The sequence below is a fragment of the Grammomys surdaster genome, unplaced genomic scaffold, assembly GCF_004785775.1.
Source record: "Grammomys surdaster isolate TR1022 unplaced genomic scaffold, NIH_TR_1.0 220, whole genome shotgun sequence".
In the NCBI taxonomy this organism is placed as follows: Eukaryota; Metazoa; Chordata; class Mammalia; order Rodentia; family Muridae; genus Grammomys; species Grammomys surdaster.
This window is the reverse complement of record NW_021604665.1, coordinates 7,568,919-7,587,055: the sequence shown is the minus strand read 5'-3', so window position 1 is coordinate 7,587,055 and position 18,137 is coordinate 7,568,919. Positions and strand designations below refer to the sequence as shown.

General features: G+C 43.7%; 1 protein-coding gene across 4 annotated transcripts in view; it reads left to right on the top strand.

Annotated features, from left to right (window-relative positions):
* The window catches only part of Foxp1 (forkhead box P1), a 171,722-nt gene that overhangs the window by 131,480 nt on the left and 22,105 nt on the right, over positions 1-18,137 (top strand). For all 4 annotated transcript variants that reach the window (XM_028773062.1, XM_028773061.1, XM_028773063.1 and 1 more), the window contains one exon: positions 10,844-10,927. In XM_028773062.1, the coding sequence (XP_028628895.1) occupies positions 10,844-10,927 (84 nt within the window). The remainder of the gene's footprint in view (positions 1-10,843; positions 10,928-18,137) is intronic.

The following is an 18,137-nucleotide window of genomic DNA, read 5'->3' as shown; positions in this document are numbered from 1 at the left end:
TCAAGTACCTAAACACATATTAATATATGATGCATGTGATGTATGTATGTATGTTTGCTGTCTCTGCAGCATGGTTTTTGGAAGCAGTCTGGGCTATGTTCATGACTGGAGAGTAAACTTGTGCAGCTCCCCTTTGAGGGAGCTGGGGACATTTTAAATGTATGTTCGACTTGTAGGTGGAACTTGTGGATGCACCTCCATATTTTAACAGTAATCTCCCCCTTTTGGTGTGTAATTAATCGAAAATTAGTTTCTGAAAGTAAAAATTGGGTCAGAAATGGAGATTATGAAAATGTACAGTTGCAAAAGCCTGACCCCGCAAACCCCATTTATGCAACCGAGTTCCAGAACGCTTTTGAGTGGTTGATGACTCAGGACGCTTCTTCCCCTAGCTGGTCCAGTGTAGGCAAGAGGTTAGCCGGCGAGGGGAAATTAAAACAATGTTGTACATTATATTGGTACCAGCCATGGAAAAGCCTATTTTGTATGCAAGGCAGCAGTGCCGAGATATATGGAGAGCCCTAGGCTAAGTACAGAAGATAATTACATTTGGAGTTTTACTGAGTTAAGTCATTTACAGCTTCAAATAGTTGCAGAGAAAAATCAGCCCAAACACACTTAAACTTTTTGTTGTGACTTTTCAGGACAGAAAGAATTAAAAAAAAAAAAATTAGCTGTCTTATGTGAGAAACTAAAATTCTGGTACAGTACTTTTTTTCCATGAGTTATTTTCTTGAGGTTGTTAATATTTTCCATTCAGACAGCAAATATAAACTTAAATAAATAAGATAAATAGTGAGATGTTTGTACAAGCTTAGAACATACCATAAAACCAGTTTTCAGAAGCATATTTAACTCAAGCATATCTGTAGAGAAGAAAAGCAGGTAGGATTAACCCACTCCCCACATCTATTTAAAAGTCAGACTTTGCAAATGTGGATTCCACTGAATAGATATTGGTGGTGGTATTTTCAAAATGATGTGTGTCTCTGGATTGATTTATGTGCTATGAGATTAAGTTCCTATGACAGGCATAAATAAGTTGTTGGAGTTGTCACAGTTTGCCCAGGTAGGTCTTCTTGTCTGCGTGGTTGATCTGGAGCCACTGTTAGTTATTAGAAAACTGGGAATATACCTTATCAGTTGTTACACACTCTCCACAGAGAATGGTGGGAGAAAGGGCAGAGTGGCCCATCAGTCAGCCAGGCTGTTATCTCCTGGCAGCTCCTCTGATGATTTTGGGTGGGCGTGGCATAGGACTAGAAATGGATAAAAGGAACAGGGGACTGTTCGAAGGTTTCATGGGTTCTGAGATTGCAGGCTTCAGCTTTGATCAAACCAAAGGCAGGCTTTTCAGTGGGTGGTGGACTCAAAGCTGATCTGGCTGGAAGTCAGCCAAGCTGTATAGCTACCTGGGATGTCACCGCGTTTTGACTGAGAATTCCTTTCAGGGAGAAGAGTCATGGTGGACTGACAGTCCTCAGGGTCCCATTTCTTCTTGGCTTAAGAGTGTTGATCTATGTGGTGCATGGTGCTTCCTAGGAATTAGCACACTGTCAACATCAAGAGAAGTGCTTAAGTGGTCAGGGGAGAGAGACCGTCCATGAGAGGTGAAAAATCACATTATTGTTTGTACACTGAGACACAGATAAGCCAAAGCCCACTCCCTGATAACTTGCAATTGTTTGTACTCCATGGAGACAGAACCTGGTAACTGCATCAGAAGCCCCACGGGCTACAGAGCTGACAACATTTACTACATGGTCATTATAGAAGTTTGCCAAACAACTCTGGTCGGGGGATGAGAAATGTCCTTATATTAAATATGTCACTCGTGCCCCAGGGTTCCTGGCTGTCTCCAGTTCTGCCTACCCATCCATATGCCTCCTCAGCCATAATGTGTAAAACCTTCAGCTCCACATCAGTCAGGCCAGTGTCCCAGCAGCCTCCTAAGACAAGCGCTTGCCCACCTTTGATTGGAGGATACTGGCTTGTTTATTCATCTCCTTACAGAGTGCAGCCCTCTTTGGAGGCTCTGTGAAGGATAGGAATGGTTAGAAGTGGGTAAAGCTGCCCTCCTGTTTCTTATATTCTACAAGGAAAATTGAACTATAAAATAGATGACAAGTGGGAAGCCAGACAATGGCTTGGCAGTTAAGAGCTCTTAATGGCTCTTGCAAAGGACAGAGATTTCCCAGTATCCACGTGATGGCTCACAACTGTCTGGAACTCCAGTTGCAGGGGATCTGACACATTCCTCTAGCCTTGCAGGCACCTGCACAGTTACGGTGTACATAAACTCACATGCCATACACACATATACATAAATTATAAATAAAATAAATAAATCTTCCAAAACCATGGATGCGCTGGGCCAGTGGTACATAACTTCAATGCCAGCACTCAGGAGACAGAAGCATCTGGGTCTTCGGGAGTTCAAAGCCAGCCTAGTGTACATAGAGAGTTCAGGCTAGCCAGGGATAGGTAGAAATACCCTGTCTCAAATAAAAAACAAACAAACAACAAAATACCTCATAGATAACATGCTGGACTGCCACTGGCTAGCTAGTTGACCTGGGTTCTTCATAGTAACAGAAATTTACTCACAAGAACATTCCAGCGCTAGAAAGAGACCAGCCAAAACTAGATTAGTTATTATTCGATCAGACAATCAAAACATGTGAGTAGTTCCTAGTCTGACTTGTTTCTGTGGTGCTGGGGATTGAATCCAGTCAGCTAGTCAGCTGTCCTACCTCTGAGCTGCACTCCCAGCTTGAGTTTGCCTGAGAATTCACAGCTCTCCTGTGGACTGGATGAGAGAGTGTGTAGATTTCAAGCTTAGCAACTTTAGGAGCTTTGGGGACACTGAGCAATTGTGCTTAAAGCTAGATTCCTTGTCTGCTACCCACTTACATAAATTTCAGTATTTCCATATTTTTTGTTGTTTTATTTTTATTTTGGCATTGCATAGATCTGTGTTGTAAACGTGCTATTTTTTTCCCCTGTTTTTGATTCAAGGGACAAGTTGTCACTCTATAGTCCGAGCTGGCCTTGAACTCACTGCAGGCTGATTGCCTCAACCTCTTGAGTATTGGGATTACAAGCATGCCTCACCACACTCAGCCTGAGAATGTCCACTTTAATGTACTTAACTATAGATCATGATAACCATAAAACCACAGCAGTGGGGGCAGGCAGGGACCTGTAAGAATACTTGGGGGAGACAGACTTGGACCCAGACAGCTTCTCTGTTGCCGTTCCCTCTACATGTGGTCTCCTATTCTCAACCACAGGCTGGGGCAGCACCTAATCTGGAAGAGATATCCTGCACAGCACTGGTCCAAGGAATTGCTTCTTTTCGCTTAAGGCATTTCTTTCCCAGTCCAGGGAATTCCTGAACGTCTTAGTTTCTCAAAGTTAATTATAAAATTGCTAGTTATTAAGGTGTAAACTGGAGAAATACTTTGTAGCACTGTGGCAGAGAACAGTTACAGTTTGAACAATTTCAAAAAAGTGATGCCGTATTTCCGTAGCCTGCCACCTAACTCACCAGCTTTGTGTTAGGAGAGGTAGAGGCCACTTGTCCCCATCTTACATGTGCTCACACTGGATCTTAGCATGTGCATGTGTGACAGTTCCTATCTAAGCCAGAGGATAATAAAGACTATATACATTAGGCAGATGAGTCAAATCCAAGGAATTGAAGCTGGCAGAGGCCACTTGAGTGCCGTCCTGTGTACCTAAGAATACCTCAGCCCATATTGTCACCTAGAACAGATCCTTGGGTCTCTGGTCCACCACTCAAAGCTCTCTAAAGAAATGTACTACGGTTAGCCTAGGGAGATAATGGCTGCCGATGTTTCCCTCCTCGGGCCGTTACTGCAGTTTTCCACTGCAGACTGTTACCAGCACTGGACAGGAGAGCTTCCCTATATCCATGCAGGTACAGTATGACTGGATTCACAAAACCCATGTATCCACCAACATATCACTTACCAAGCAGGATAGGTGTGCATTTTTCAATATATAATGAATATTTTCTTAGCAGTGAAGAAAAGGGTTTGTCAGTCCCATCCCCAGTTTGCCCTTACACTGGTCTTATTGAGAGGAAAAGAGAGTCAGAATACCTTGGAACTGATGTTATGTGACTTTTCAACATTTCTTTTAGAATGTCTTACCAGTGGAGTAGATAAGGGTCAACCCCAGCTATTACTCAGGAGTCAAACATGATAAACCCTGGGAGGCCATGTGAGGAAATGTAGACATGTCATAGCAAGAGAACACGGACCACAGGAGCCATTTGGGTCAAGGCCTTTTTGTTAAGGTCAGATGGTAACATTTTTTATTATCTTTTAAATGTTCTCTTTGGATGGAATTTTCTGAAATGATATATAAAAACATGAGATGGACTTGCCAAGGTCGAAATTATGCCCTTAACATGGTCCATGAAATAAACAGTGTTCCCTCCACCCTGCCCCTGCCAGGACAGAGGGACCCAGGTGCAGGAACTAGGAAAGTGTTAAAAGTAAGGATAGCTTACCCCACGTAGCACAGTCAGGAGAGTCAAGAAACACAGGAGGCCTCTGGGAGGCCTTGGCACCCACTGGCTCCCAGGTGTGAACTGAGTGTGCACATTCATATTATTTTAACCGAGTGAACCCAGCTGGTGACATGCGTATCAGTTTGTTCAGCCTTTAAGCTGTGGATGAGATAACACACACAAAGACGTACAGTGCACAGGACAAAATTCCACCTTGGGAGAAGGAAATACTGAAAATCACAAGCAAAAAGGAAGCCCAACAGTGTTGGCTTAGGAAGACAAGAGGGGCATGGGTATGTCTTCTTGAGCGTGTAGACTATTTTTGTCAAAAGACACAGCCACATCAGACACTTCTCATCCTCTTCAGTAGATTATGTCTTTTGAATTAAAAAGAAAATGTCTGGAGATGATGTATTGTCATTGTGTGCCACAGGGATGTGTTCCTGGACAGGCTCCCCCAGCCCTGCAAATCTGTTAAGTTGATACTGAAAGCAGTCAAGGGCTGGGGATGTAGTTCCAGCCGGTGGACTGTTAGATTCACATGTGTTGAGCCTTGGTTTCATCCCAACACACACACACACACACACACACACACACACACACACACCAAACAGGCAGGAAGAAAAGAAGGACTCCGTTTAAAAGGGTGGGCATAGAAGAGAGTGTGTTAGTAATTAGACTCCATGTGGCTGTGACTATACTGAAGTGCTGGATGGACAGAGCAAGGGGCCCCTGCCGTATACAGGAGGGAAGGAAGTCTAGCAGGCCTCCAATAGAGGCTCTTTTAGGTACCTCTGCATGAGACAGTGGCAGAGGCTGTTAGCAAGGAAGTCTCAGGTCAAGCCAACCACATGAGAATGTGCCCAGGTTGTATAGAGGAGACAGAGCCTAAGAACACAGTTCTTTTTAAAAACTAGTCTAGCTGATCAGCACCAGAGTGACCAGCCACCCCAGCCTGCCCTCCTAGGTTTGAGGAGAACCTAGGATTTCCAGTTTAAAAGATGGGACAGTCCCAACCAAGATAGGATAAGCTCATCAGTCGGATTCGGTGGGAGGCATCATCCACTGTCCTGTGTCCTGCTTGTAAGTAGCTCAGAGAAGGGCTAAACATCTCTTGATGGCTGTTGGCCTTCTCACATACAAGTCACTGTCCCTGAGGCTTTGTACCCAGTTTATCTACCACCATCACCGCCACACCCCCCCCCCACACGCCATTAAGAACTGTTGCCCACTTCCCCTTATTATCATATAAGGGATGGAAATCAGTTTGTAGGTTGTATCTAGTGGGCATGCTCATTGTAATGTTTCTCCATGGTTTTCCAAGGGTAGCATTCTGTGTGTGGGGATCTTCGCCATCACTGGCATCTGAGAGTCAAAGATACTGAGATTGCTTAGTGCAGTGGTTTTTAACCTTCCTCGTGCTGCACCCATTGAATGCACTTTATCACATGTTGGTGATCCCCTAACTATAAAATTATTTTTTGTTGCCACCTCATAGCTATAGTTTTGTTACTGTTTTGAATTGCAGTGTAAATATCTGATCTACAAAGGGGTTGCTGCCCACAGCTTAGAACATTGCATTCATCTATTTCAGGCAAGGGGCGAATGGTAGAAAAGTCCCAGTTCCTAACCCCAACCTGTTTACCATTTTATTGATGATGCTGCCTGCGGTATTGCTCCAGGTCCCTTCCTTTCCCCAAAGAGGTTTGAGCTTGCCCACCTAGGAGCCAGTTACTAGATTTAACGTTTGGCCCATGATGGTCTATTTATGTTCCTTGCCTGTCTTTGAGAGCTGCCTCCCAAGGGACCCTGCCCAGTGACTCTGGAACTAGTGGGAAGTCTGGTGACTTGTCCACACTGGGAACTCTAAGCTGTATGGAAATGTCAGCAGAGAGAAGACTGTACAGGCTTCAGTAGCAGGGGGAGACATTAATCCTAACACAAATTAATTATAGTATGGGCTTTGCATGTGATTACCCACCATTAGCAGGGCTATTTGTAATCACACCAGCTTCCTAGACTTTAGCAAATATATTATCTGTAATGTGTCCCCCTTTGGCCCTTTCTAACCCCATTTGTGGCCATACTCGGGACGTAGCAGTGACCCCATAGAACCTCAGAGAGTGTCATGGACAGCAAAGGCCTAACATTACTGATGACCTCCTGTGGCCGTGGCTTTGAGGCTGGAGCCAGCAAAGGGAAGAGGGAGCGTCTGGGTTTCTCACTTGCACATCCTTCTTTGAAAAAACCGAGACACTTATTTTTCATAATTTAAAATCCTGCCTAAGTCTGCAAGCATTAGGATTCCAAGACTATGACTTGAGTATTAGTATGTGTCTGCTTTAAATGTCAAGAGAGTCTTTAGTAACAACATGTGAAGAATGTTAAGATGGCGACAGAACACAATGAAAGTAGGGAAATTCTTGAGTTGGGGTGAAATGAGGCGCCGGTCACCCACTCTCTGAACATGGTAGTTGATGGTTAAGAAATCTAAGTTTGTCCTGGTGCTGAATTCAGAAAGCATTAGAATGACTGTGGACTGGACACAGAGTTAGTATTTGGTCACTGACCAGGTTGGTGGACGAGTTTCACTCCTTTCTTCCAGAGACTCCTGTTTAGTGTATGTAGATTTTACTTGTGACCCTTTGATCCATTTTGATTTGGTCACGTGCAGCTCAGGGAGCAGCATCATGGTGGTACTGCCACAGTCAGGTTCAGCTGTTAGGTCACCACTACATAAAGGCTTGCTTTGAAGGTGAGAGTTCGTGCAGGAATGGGGGTCGCCCGTATTTCTGTGCATTCACTTGGGCTGTCGTGGCCCTTACACAAACCCAGTCTTCCTGTTTGCTATCTTGAGGGGTGGATTAGCAGGTTTAAGCAAAATGTCTGAGTTTAGCAGTGGTCTCCTTGGGAACATCTCAATCCCACCCACTCCTCAGGTGAGGTGCCCACTATCACTGCCAGTTCCAACTCCTTTATCAGAGTATCAGGATGAGGAGTGGTATACAGAAGATTTTTTTTTTCCCCGTCCAGGGAAGGTCCCAGGGGAGTTTGATCAGATCATCTGGACAATGTCAAACTTAGCACTATAAAGCAGAATTCTAGTTTTACTCTTGTTCTTTCTTGGCTTCATGGCCTTACAGGTGTTCATCCTCTGTGCCTCAGTTTCCCCAATTAAAGAACATAAATCAAGTGGACCCAGAGCCACAGGAATCTTCATATCTGTCCAGGCAGATAAGTGGCTCCCCCTTCTCCTCATTGGTCCCTAATAACTGCAGTGCTTTTATGTAGGGACGCTCACTCATTTCAGTAGAGTCCTGTGTGCCACTAATAAGAACTGCCAGGTTGCCCTTAAAAAGTCCTCCTGACAACAGATAGAAGGAGGATGGTAAAGGAACTGCAAACTCTGCTCCCTTCTCTCCGGCATGTGGCATATGGTGGATCTCCCTGGGTTTTGTCTTTGCAGACACTGAACCTAGCCTTGGGCATTAATGAGAGAGCAGTGTATGAGTTCTGAGCTTCCACAACTTGGTCTATCTAAAACCCAGTTTGAGGCTTGGATTATAGAAGAGGACGTGATTATGAATCAAAAGAGAATAATCATTTGCCCAGACCAAAGGCAAGATAGAGTGAGGCCCCGAGATAAGTCTATCAGACTTAGACCCCATCTTCCCATGCCTCCTGCCCTATTCTAGTCTTTAAGACATGGGGCTTACTTCTCTCCCCACCCAGACTCACAGCTGACTCCATTACACCCCATTATGTGGATCCTGATTCCAAAGATATACCCAGTCAGTGTAGACTAGACTGATTTAATTTCTCCTTAGAAAAAAAAAATTACAGCAGGTATTTTTAACCTCCATGAAGCATTCATTAGCTACACTGAGCTTGCTCTGTGCGGAACTCATGTTCAGAACAACCCTCCGAGTTCAGAGATGAGTATTCCATATTTAGAAGAAAGAAGCGAAATGCTGGGAAGGATTACAGAATGTGTTCTGAGGCCATAATTTGAACACAGCACAGTAGGAGAGTGTATCCACTATCCGTGTCCACTCTGATGCCTTTCAAGAGACTAGGTAATTCCCATGACCCCTCCCTGCTCAGGAGTGCCCTCTAAGGAAACCCATTCTCCTGCTAGTATGCCACCGACTGGGGAAAGCATTAGAGAATAACTCTTTTGGTATCACAACACATTTTAACTTTTAATGTGCCAGCAGGCTTGCTAGGTGACCCTTGGGCAGTTTCTCAACCCCCTGTTGTTGGAACCCTGAGTGAAGAGGGAGTACCAAGAGTCCTCTCCCTTCTGTAACATTCGGTATTCTCACAGTATGGAAGGAAATGGTGCTGGCAGCGTTGGTGGCTTTGAGGAGTTTGGGGGATGTGTTCTTAGTGCCGTAAGTAAACTTCAGGGTGTGGATGTGGCTTGTGTGCAGATTGTCATTGGTCCTGTCTGTTGGAAGGTCTGACTTGGTGGCTGTGGAGAGGCTCATGCCCAGTGCTTGGGCTTTAGATTTTTCCTCTTACCACACTACTTATTCCTTGTAATTGCTACATCGGAGATGTTTACCCCCAAATTAAGTCACAATTAATATTCAGCAGACTCTTCTGTAAATACCACCTCTCACCCTTTAATTTGTGTTCTTCGGCATGGGCAGTCGTCTGCTTACCTCATGGGTTTAGAAAGAGTGACATGCAGGATGCATGACTTAATTCCTTTCTGCCCCATTATAGTTTTCAAAACAAAGTTATAAAATAAAGCAAAAGACATTACAGAAGAGTATTTTAGTTTTAGTGTATCTCCCCCCCCCCCCAATAAGATCCCACAAAACAAACAAAAACACTTTAGGGCATTTAATGTAAAAAAAAATGAATAACCATAGAAAAATGCTATTCCCCACACTTTAATTGTTTTGTCTGCGACACTCTGAAAGCCCAAATTCCTTTGGCGTTATGTGTTTAGAGACTTAGTTTGGCAGTTCAATAATGCACCAAGGAACAGAGGGTGAGTAGCATAATGCAGATCCTAATATGGTATCGTTTTCATTTCCTGTTTGTTGAAAGATAAATGCTAACACTGTAAGGCTTTCCCCCTACTTCTTCCTCCTCATTTATTCCTCCCCGAACCACAAGGGAATAAAAAGAAATAAAAACTTAAATGCGATATGGCTGTTGACTGAGCCAGCCGGTAGGGATGACACCGAGGCGCGTTTTCTTCTGCCATGGCATCCTATCCCCTTTCTCTGCTTTCCCCTGACTCCCGAGCCCCTACTTCCCATCTCCCCACCACCAGAAATAACTTGCTTAGAAATGTGAAGTGGATTTAATTTGGGCATAATTTTAGACTTAAGAAAAAAAAAAAGCCCCTGCTTTCTAAAGATTTAAAGTCAACTATGAGATATTAAAGGAATAGTTTCCGCACTCTGCTCCTAAGACTTTGTTTTAGACACACTATCTATAAAGCTTTTGAAGATACACACATGTATGTAGAAATACTCTTCCCCTTCCTCTGTCTGTACTGTCCCTTAGTACTACCTCTGTTTCCTCAGCCTTACTTTCTTTCTCAGAGGCCATATTCCTCACCACCTACCTATGAGTCATCATTGGAGGTTCTTGCCCCAGCTTTCTTGTGATGTAACAAAATTATCACTGTATCAGACTGGTTCAAAGCCAGCATAAAGGTTCTAGCACCTAATGAATAGTGAATGTCTCCTCTGCCCCTTCCAGTTAGAAACATCTATGACATCAGAAGATTCCTTTTTTAGGAAATAAAGATACTGGGATTATTAAGGAAGCATCTAGTGGTGTATTTGATGTTGAACACCTGAAACAGGAACCCGCTCAGTTCCGGTGTCCCTGCTCCTCCCAGCAAGAGAGACTCAGTTAACTTTCCACAAGTGTATTCAGGTATCCATGAGTTTGTCCACAACCACAACAGATGAATTTATGAGTGTGAGCTAGCTGCTCCTCTTCCCGTGGCCTCGTCATGAGTCAGCTTGGCTAATGGGCATGATTCACGCTTGCCTTTGAGCGGTCCATGTTCCCCAAGACTCTTTGGTGCCAGTAGGTCTAGAACGTGCCAGTTAAAGTCTCATATACCTTGTGTTGGGAAATCTCACATCAACACCCCTGGTTACTTGAACTTTGGCAGGGGTCCTATAGGTCTCAGATGATGAAGCAATAAAAATGATTGTGTCATGTGCTGCAGTGCAGTAGTTAGTTGGGATATTCATCATTTGGGGTGTTCAGAGGAGTCACGCACGCATCTGTATTCAATGACATAACAAAGCTTTTTCTTCCCATTAGCTTGCAAAAGACAAAGAGCGCCTGCAAGCCATGATGACCCACCTGCATGTGAAGTCTACAGAACCCAAAGCTGCCCCTCAGCCCGTAAGTACTGTCCCCACCACAGGGAACGACCTGGTGGCATTCCTTCTCTGCCTCCCACCTCAAGCACTGAGGGAATACCTCCTAGGGCAGACATGGATGCCAAACCCCTTCCCCTAGTTGACTCTTTTGGCCTTTCATGGGTAAGACCATCGTGAAGATAGGCATGAGCAGAGACCTGGGATGACACAGACATGATGATCATACTAGGTTCTGAGGAGTCTCCTTTACAAAAAATCCTGCCTTGGGCTCTGTTCTTCACCATAGACTGATCTCCTCAGCACTGATATCACTCCCATACGTTTCTGGAAATCTCCTAGTCGCTTTAGCTGATTATTCAAAATGGAGGCCATGCCTTGGTTCCTGATTTTAAGATTTGTAAAATTTAAAGGTACGCTGACTTTATTTGATTTTGCTGGGAGTTCCTGTGTGAAAATTAATTGAGCGTTGACAATCTATAGTTAGTAGTAGCAGCAATTTTAATCAACATGCAATGATGCAGCATAATGGCAAAGTATTGGTTTATCTGTTTTGACTGATATTTTTTTTCTATAAATAAAGCAAATACACACCCCTATATGTTTGATGTACACGGTGATAGAAATGAAACGGAGTCAGACTATTAACCCAGTAAATATGGTAGCCTGCCAAGATGCAGTTGGCAGACAGAATTAATGTCTGAAGCAGAACACATTACTGAGATACAGGACATAAAATCATTAAACACTCCATGCGTCCATTTTTACTGGGGAAGAGTCCGAGCTACCTTGTATTTCACAGTAAATGGCTCCAGGACTGGATGACTAAGCTACCAAAAAAGGAAGCAGGGGTCGGGGGTGGGGCAAAGCATTCGGAGCTGTTCGCACCTGTCCCTTCTTTTCAGAAGAACACTGGGAAGAACATGGACCCAGCTGAGCAAACTGCCCTGAGTGCGGCCTTGAAATGATTTACCCGACTTCTAGAAGAGTCATGACCATTGGCAAAGGGGAGTGATTGTCTTGGCCCTCTCTGGAAGTCCTCGAGGGCTTTAGTGAAGTGCCTCCCCTAGGATGAAGACTCTGAGTCTTCATTCACACCTAGAAATAGGGAGAGAATGAGGTTGTCCCCATCTTCCTCCGTGGATTAAAAACATGTGATAAGAGTCATGACTGAATGTAGCAGTCTAGCAATAGGCTTGTTTTGTATCAAGGCAGAGGAGGAATCTACATACAGAGATGAAACTACAGAGTCGCTTGGGATCCTCAGCAAGTAATAGGGTTGGCCTAGCTAGGAACACCATGTGTGTAAGCCCACACAGGCATAAGAGGACCCTTGATGATCTATCTCCCTGTGGACCTGCTAAGTAGCCAATAAACAAGAGAGAAGCGGCTGGGGGTGACGGAATGAACAGCGAAAGAAGGTTTGTCTTGATTAGTATTGAAAAAAAAATGTTTTACATTCTAGAAAATTATAACTTTGAAGGGGACCTCCTACTAAATTTATTTTTAACTGCTCTATTGAAAATTCTCTACCACTAGTCAACATTATCTCTTACTAGCTCAGCACAGTATTTCTTTATTAAAAGAAATAGGCACGAATATTTTTGACTGAAAAATTAATAGCTTTTGAATTCATACACAGCAGGTTTTCTTTTGCAAAGAAGTCCAATATCGCTGCACAGCACTTCTGTAACCATTTATTTAGAGTCTAAGTCAAACCTTTGACAGCTAGAGCGCTGCTACAAGCCAGTATAAAGAACTCCAAGATGTAAACCAACAATAGGCCGTCTGTGTGAGGTTTGCCATTGTCAAATACATAGATTGTTTGGATTAGTTTATGTAAATGTACTGTTGTATTACCCTTTGGAAAAAAATCACATTTGTGTATGAAAAGTGGTTCTCCTCACAGGCAGCATTATAAATGCCTTATCCTTTAACTTACATGTAAGAAGTAAAAATTGGTGCCTGACACGTAGATATTGTGTGACACTCTGTTGTCGGAGTGAACCTGCCTCCTTTTCATTTATTGGAAAATAGAAAATTTTATTATAGATACCATCTTAGAAATCAGGAATTATTAAAATATGTATAGGTGAGGCATTGGAAAATTAATTATAAAAGATAGACGTGTAATGTTTTGCATAAATTTTCACTTCCTTGCCAAAAGAAAAGAAAGGAGAAAAAGGCCCATGCATATTTCAGACCCCTTGATGCTTTCAACTTTAGGGACTGGGAGCTATCTGGTGACTGATCCTAACATTCAAAATATTCCCTACAGCCTGTAATTAATTTATTCCTCTCTAAATAATGGAACGGCTGGTGAGTGTTTGAATGAGTATCATTCTAGAATCTGTGGTTTGAGAGAAATAGTCACCGAGTTTCACATCTAACCATGGATGGGGACTTCCACGTTACAACCTTGCCAGCGAGTTTATGAAGCTGTTTCTTTTTCCATTTCTCTTTAAAAGGGAACTTAGTGTTTATTTTAAAACTTAGTCACTAAGAGATAGAGTGCTTTGTTGCAAATGTAGCCCTTCGCTAAGTGCCATTTGGGTGGCAAGTGTCTCTCTTGTATCTAATGGTCCACCCTGTCCCCAGTTCATTCCCTCCAAGAGCTGCCAACACGTTCTCAGATGGTTCTTATGTCAGCCCAGGGATGCATTTTCTGGATATCAGTGAGGGATGTGTCTTCAGATGTGGATAGTTAAAGGATGTACACATTCTCAAGACTGTGCCCAAGGGTGTAGATGAGGCTCTGAGCTCCACCCAAAATGGGCTGGAAGTGTATAGCTAATGGAAACAGTGTATCCCAGGCCTTGGGTCCTGCTGACTCCTTGGGTAGCATGTCTTCTGATGGCCATTGAAGCTCTTCCCCTCAGGATTGGAACTCCTGAATTTAGAAACCAAATCTTTCCATCAAGAGATAGCTACTTGGCCACCATTACGTACTGAGCATGATCAAATGAGAAAGTCCTAACTTGCTGAGGAGGTGTTGGGAGTCTTGTGGACGAGCTACCAAATAAAATAAGGGCATGCATGTATCTGTACATATGTACATACATACTCATACACATAGACTGTTTGCTGCATAGAGAATGCTGTGTGTGACTAGGAAAAGTGACCTGGGGAAATGAAGTGTCATTTGAAACTTAAAAGCTGAGGAGGATTCTCTGGAAGGAAAGAGGTTGGCTTCCCAGCTCTTGCCTCTGGTGAGGAGTGGGTATGCAGATCTGTATATAGGAGGATGGGAGTGGGAGAGGGACATATACAGTGAGGGTCAGCATAGAGGAGTGGAAGGAGTAAGCAGTCTTAAAAGTCTACTGCCATTTCAGCCAGGCCCTGCTTAGCTAGAATCTAGCAAGTTCTAGAGTTGCCCAGAGAGAAAAGGCTGTTGTTGACATATGTTTACAGAAGCCAAATTTGTTGTCGTTTAAGATTTAAAAGTTCTGCTGTTTCCCACGGAAAGAGAAGCAACAGCAAGGGGAAGAAAATAGGCCGTGATTCCTTTGTTCCAAACCCAGTTCCATTCCCAGAGCAAGCAGCACAATGTCTATACTTAACTCCATGAAGAATTGGCTGAGATTGATCTGGAGGTGGGGGTGGGGCAGGGGCTGGGGGATTTAACTCAACACAGAGCAACAGAAGGAAACGTGCCTGTGTTAGGGCTTCATTAAGTTGCCGATGACTTTTTACAAAGACATTTGGCTATGCTGGTTGCTAGGAGTATGCAGTGGAAATTCCACTTCGTAACGAGGAATTGGGGAGCACCTTTACTTGGGTGCTTTACTTGGGGGGGGGGGGTGCGTCCTACACTTGCGAGAACTACTCCCCAGGCTTGGAGAAACCACATTCGTTGAGATTTGGTAGGCAAGTAACTCCAGCACAGGTAGAAGAGACTACTTTATGAAAAACTTTATAACACACTTTTGGAGTGAAATGCAGCTCGAGGTTTTTCCCTTTGTACATTCCCTTAGACTCTAACTATAGCAATTAGGACTGTTTTGAAATAGCTTTTAGCTCCTATCAAAACAGAGTGCTCCCTCTACCCTTTTAAAAAAAAAAAAGCCCATGAACTTCAAGGGTGGGTGGTCAGCTGTGGCCTGCAAGAGCCTTGGAGCAGCAATGGCAGCCTGTCATAAAGAGGAACTCTCAGATGCAGCACACAAAAGCTGTTTTATAGACTGGTTTTGTGAAGTCCCCTTCCTCACCTCGGATTTGTTGTTCCTGTCCCTGCCAGAAATGCCACCCTCTGAGTCTGTAGAATAAGCCACTCTCCCATCCGTGCACAGAGTCCTTTCCAAAGGCCTCTCTGCCACCCACCGCCCTGCCCTCTGTCCGTGGAGTCTGAACTTGGTGATTCATGCCTACAAAGGCAGCCTCTAGTCTCTGAACATTGCAGGTGGGGGCAGGACCTGAGCGTCTCAGGCCCATCCAGCCAACAGCAGAGAAACCAGTTGGGCAAGCCTGCAGTCCCTTCTGTGCTGCGCTGGCCTCTGGTGTTTTGGTTTCAGGTTTTTCTTTTGTTCTCAGAATCTGTTTTCATGAGAAGTAAGAGCACAAACAAAAACAAAACAAAAAATTCTTGTGGGAATACTCCCTAGCAAGTCAGTTTCTGTCTGGGGGTTTACACCAGCGGTTTGTTTATTATTTTTTAAATGTGAGTGACTCACCATCCTTACACGGGAAGGGAATGTGCTGTAGAAAAACTAAAGAATGATTTTTGTTTTTAGAAAGGACAAAATACGATATTGGGCTGCTGATAGCTGGGGTAGTTTCAGGGATAGACCCTTCCAAGAAAGTCCTTCGGTAACCAAACTAAGGTAAAAAGGCTTGATAGCACAGTTGTTTGTATTTTTTCTTAAAAACTAAAAGCCTGCAGCAACTTTAAGTGACATAAGAATTTAGCTCCTGGCCAGAGTTTGAAAGAGATTATCTTTGCTGAAATCATCCCTTCAGTGGCAACTTGCCATGGAGAAAAATATCTGCGTTACTAGCTTTTCTAAACATAGCAACTTCTTCTTAAATAGAAAGTGAGCACAATGAGAAAAATGGGCTTTCCATCAGGGAAAGAAACCCTCCCAGTCCGAACCCTTCCTGCTCCATGCCCTGGAGGGGAAAAAGAAATCTCTTTTAAAACCTCACTTACACTTGGAAACACAAAACATCAAGGCTTTTCTTTCTTACTGATGATTGTACAAAGATTTGGTAATTGACAATTAACATACATATTTCAAGGTAACAGGAAAAAAAAAACCCGAACTATTCCCAATGATTTGCTTTTTAATCTGTACGTGTGCAAGCATGCAGGCATGTGTATCAAGGATCAATGTCCCATGTGTTTTTCAATCATTTCCCCACCTTATTTTTTGAGACGGGATCTCTCACTGAGCCTGGAGAGCCTATTCAGTTGGGCTGTCTTGGCAGAAAGCCCCAGAGTCCTCCTATCTCTGCCTTCTGAGGGCTGGCGGTTATAGGCCCGGACCATTACACCCGAAATGCTGAGGATGTGAGCTCTGGTCTCCCTCCTTAGGCAAGCTCTTTCCTGACTGAGTCATCCTCCGCAGCACCCTAGTTTGCTCTTCTCAGCTTGTGGTGGGGCTCATGATTCTGTTTTCAGTGTTCTTGGTAGAGTCCTTCATGGTAAGAACAGGGGTTATGTGAACACAGTATTTTTTGAATCCTTCTTGGTAGCCCCCCTACCCAACCTTTTCTCCCTTAGAGACACGTATGTGATGGCCAGACAGATGTTTAAAAGTTAAGGAACTTGTACAGCAGCTGCCAGGATCGTGTCTCATTAACGTGTTGGTCCAGACTTCTGATGGTCTTGCGTGGCATAGCTCCCTCTGTTTGGAGTTCCCAGTTTTTTTGTTCTTCCCTCACAGGCTACAGTCATGTTTAATTTAGAATCCAGGCTCCTTTAGCAAATTAGCAATTAGAACAATTTTGTGGGAATATGTATATGTGTCATTAGTTTTTCTGCAAATTAATAGCAAGGGCAGAGGTCAGGTAGAAATTTTCCACTTGACTGAAGCTCTTCCATTGAGACTTGGCACTTGGGTTTGGAATGGCCGCAGCTGTTCCCAGACACCCTTTTCCTCTAGGAACTGTCTTTTAATTAGTTTACCTCATAGCCATCATTACAAATATTACTGTCTCCCCTCCCTGAAATAAAATTACTGTTTCTACAAAATATTCCAGCGACATTGTGCACCACTGCACATCCATGGTGGGGTCAGTCGAATGTACCATTTAATCATTAGATCACCTCCGTCCGCATCTCCTAATTAGAGTCCTTACAATACATTTTTATCTGGTAATTAGCTGAGATTGGCTGCTTCCTCTGTGGCTTATTAGAGACAGCCCAGCAGTGGGTGTGAATCACGGTGTCATTTGTCAAGCCTGGTAAGCCCTCTCTTCAGGCTCACTGTTTATTTCTAGTTCCTACCTACATTCAAAAGCATCCAGAAATTTCAGCCTGCATTGCTGTCTTCCTGTCTTGTGCCAGCCTAGAAGGATCTGTTTTTTCATTGTTGCTGTTGCGGGCAGAACTGGTCCAAGTACTATTAAGCCCTATATAAAAGCTGCAAGAGTCACATTCTTTACACATCTAATGGCATGTGTGTAGGTTCACCAATTCTTCTCAGATCTGAGTATTCAAATGACGGGCTTCGTACCTGCTGGACTTCGTACCTGCTGAATGAAGTTCGTACTTGCCCAACTTACAGAACTGGTAGGGGGCACTGGGATAATGTTCTTAGGCTAGAAGGAGAAGTTGGGATCTAGGGTGAAACCGTAGAGAAGCTGCCTGGGTTTTATGCCTGCTTTTGACAGTAAGCACTTCAAGGACAGCAGTTCTGTGGTTTAGTTCTGCTTCCAAGCCTCTAGAAGTTCTTGGTAATATTTATTGAGTGTCATTCATAAGCAAGGATAAAAGCTGTTCACGGGATCTTTTCCAGAAGCAAGCATAACTGAGAGGTAGAGGTGTTCATAGCGTTCATTTAGACATTAACTGGGCATAAGTAGAGGGTGCAGAGGCTGTAGGACCGTACAAGAATGTGGGTTGACTTTGGGTCTGAGTCAAGAATATGGACAAGCTTCTTTTTCAGTCTTTGTAAAACGTGAGGAGTTTGTAGAACGGTGTGAATGAAATGAAGCCTCTCAGAGCAGGTGTTTTAGAGTGTGCATTTTTTATGAACGATATCTGTGGCTTTCCAAAGTCTCCTCACGCTCAGGCC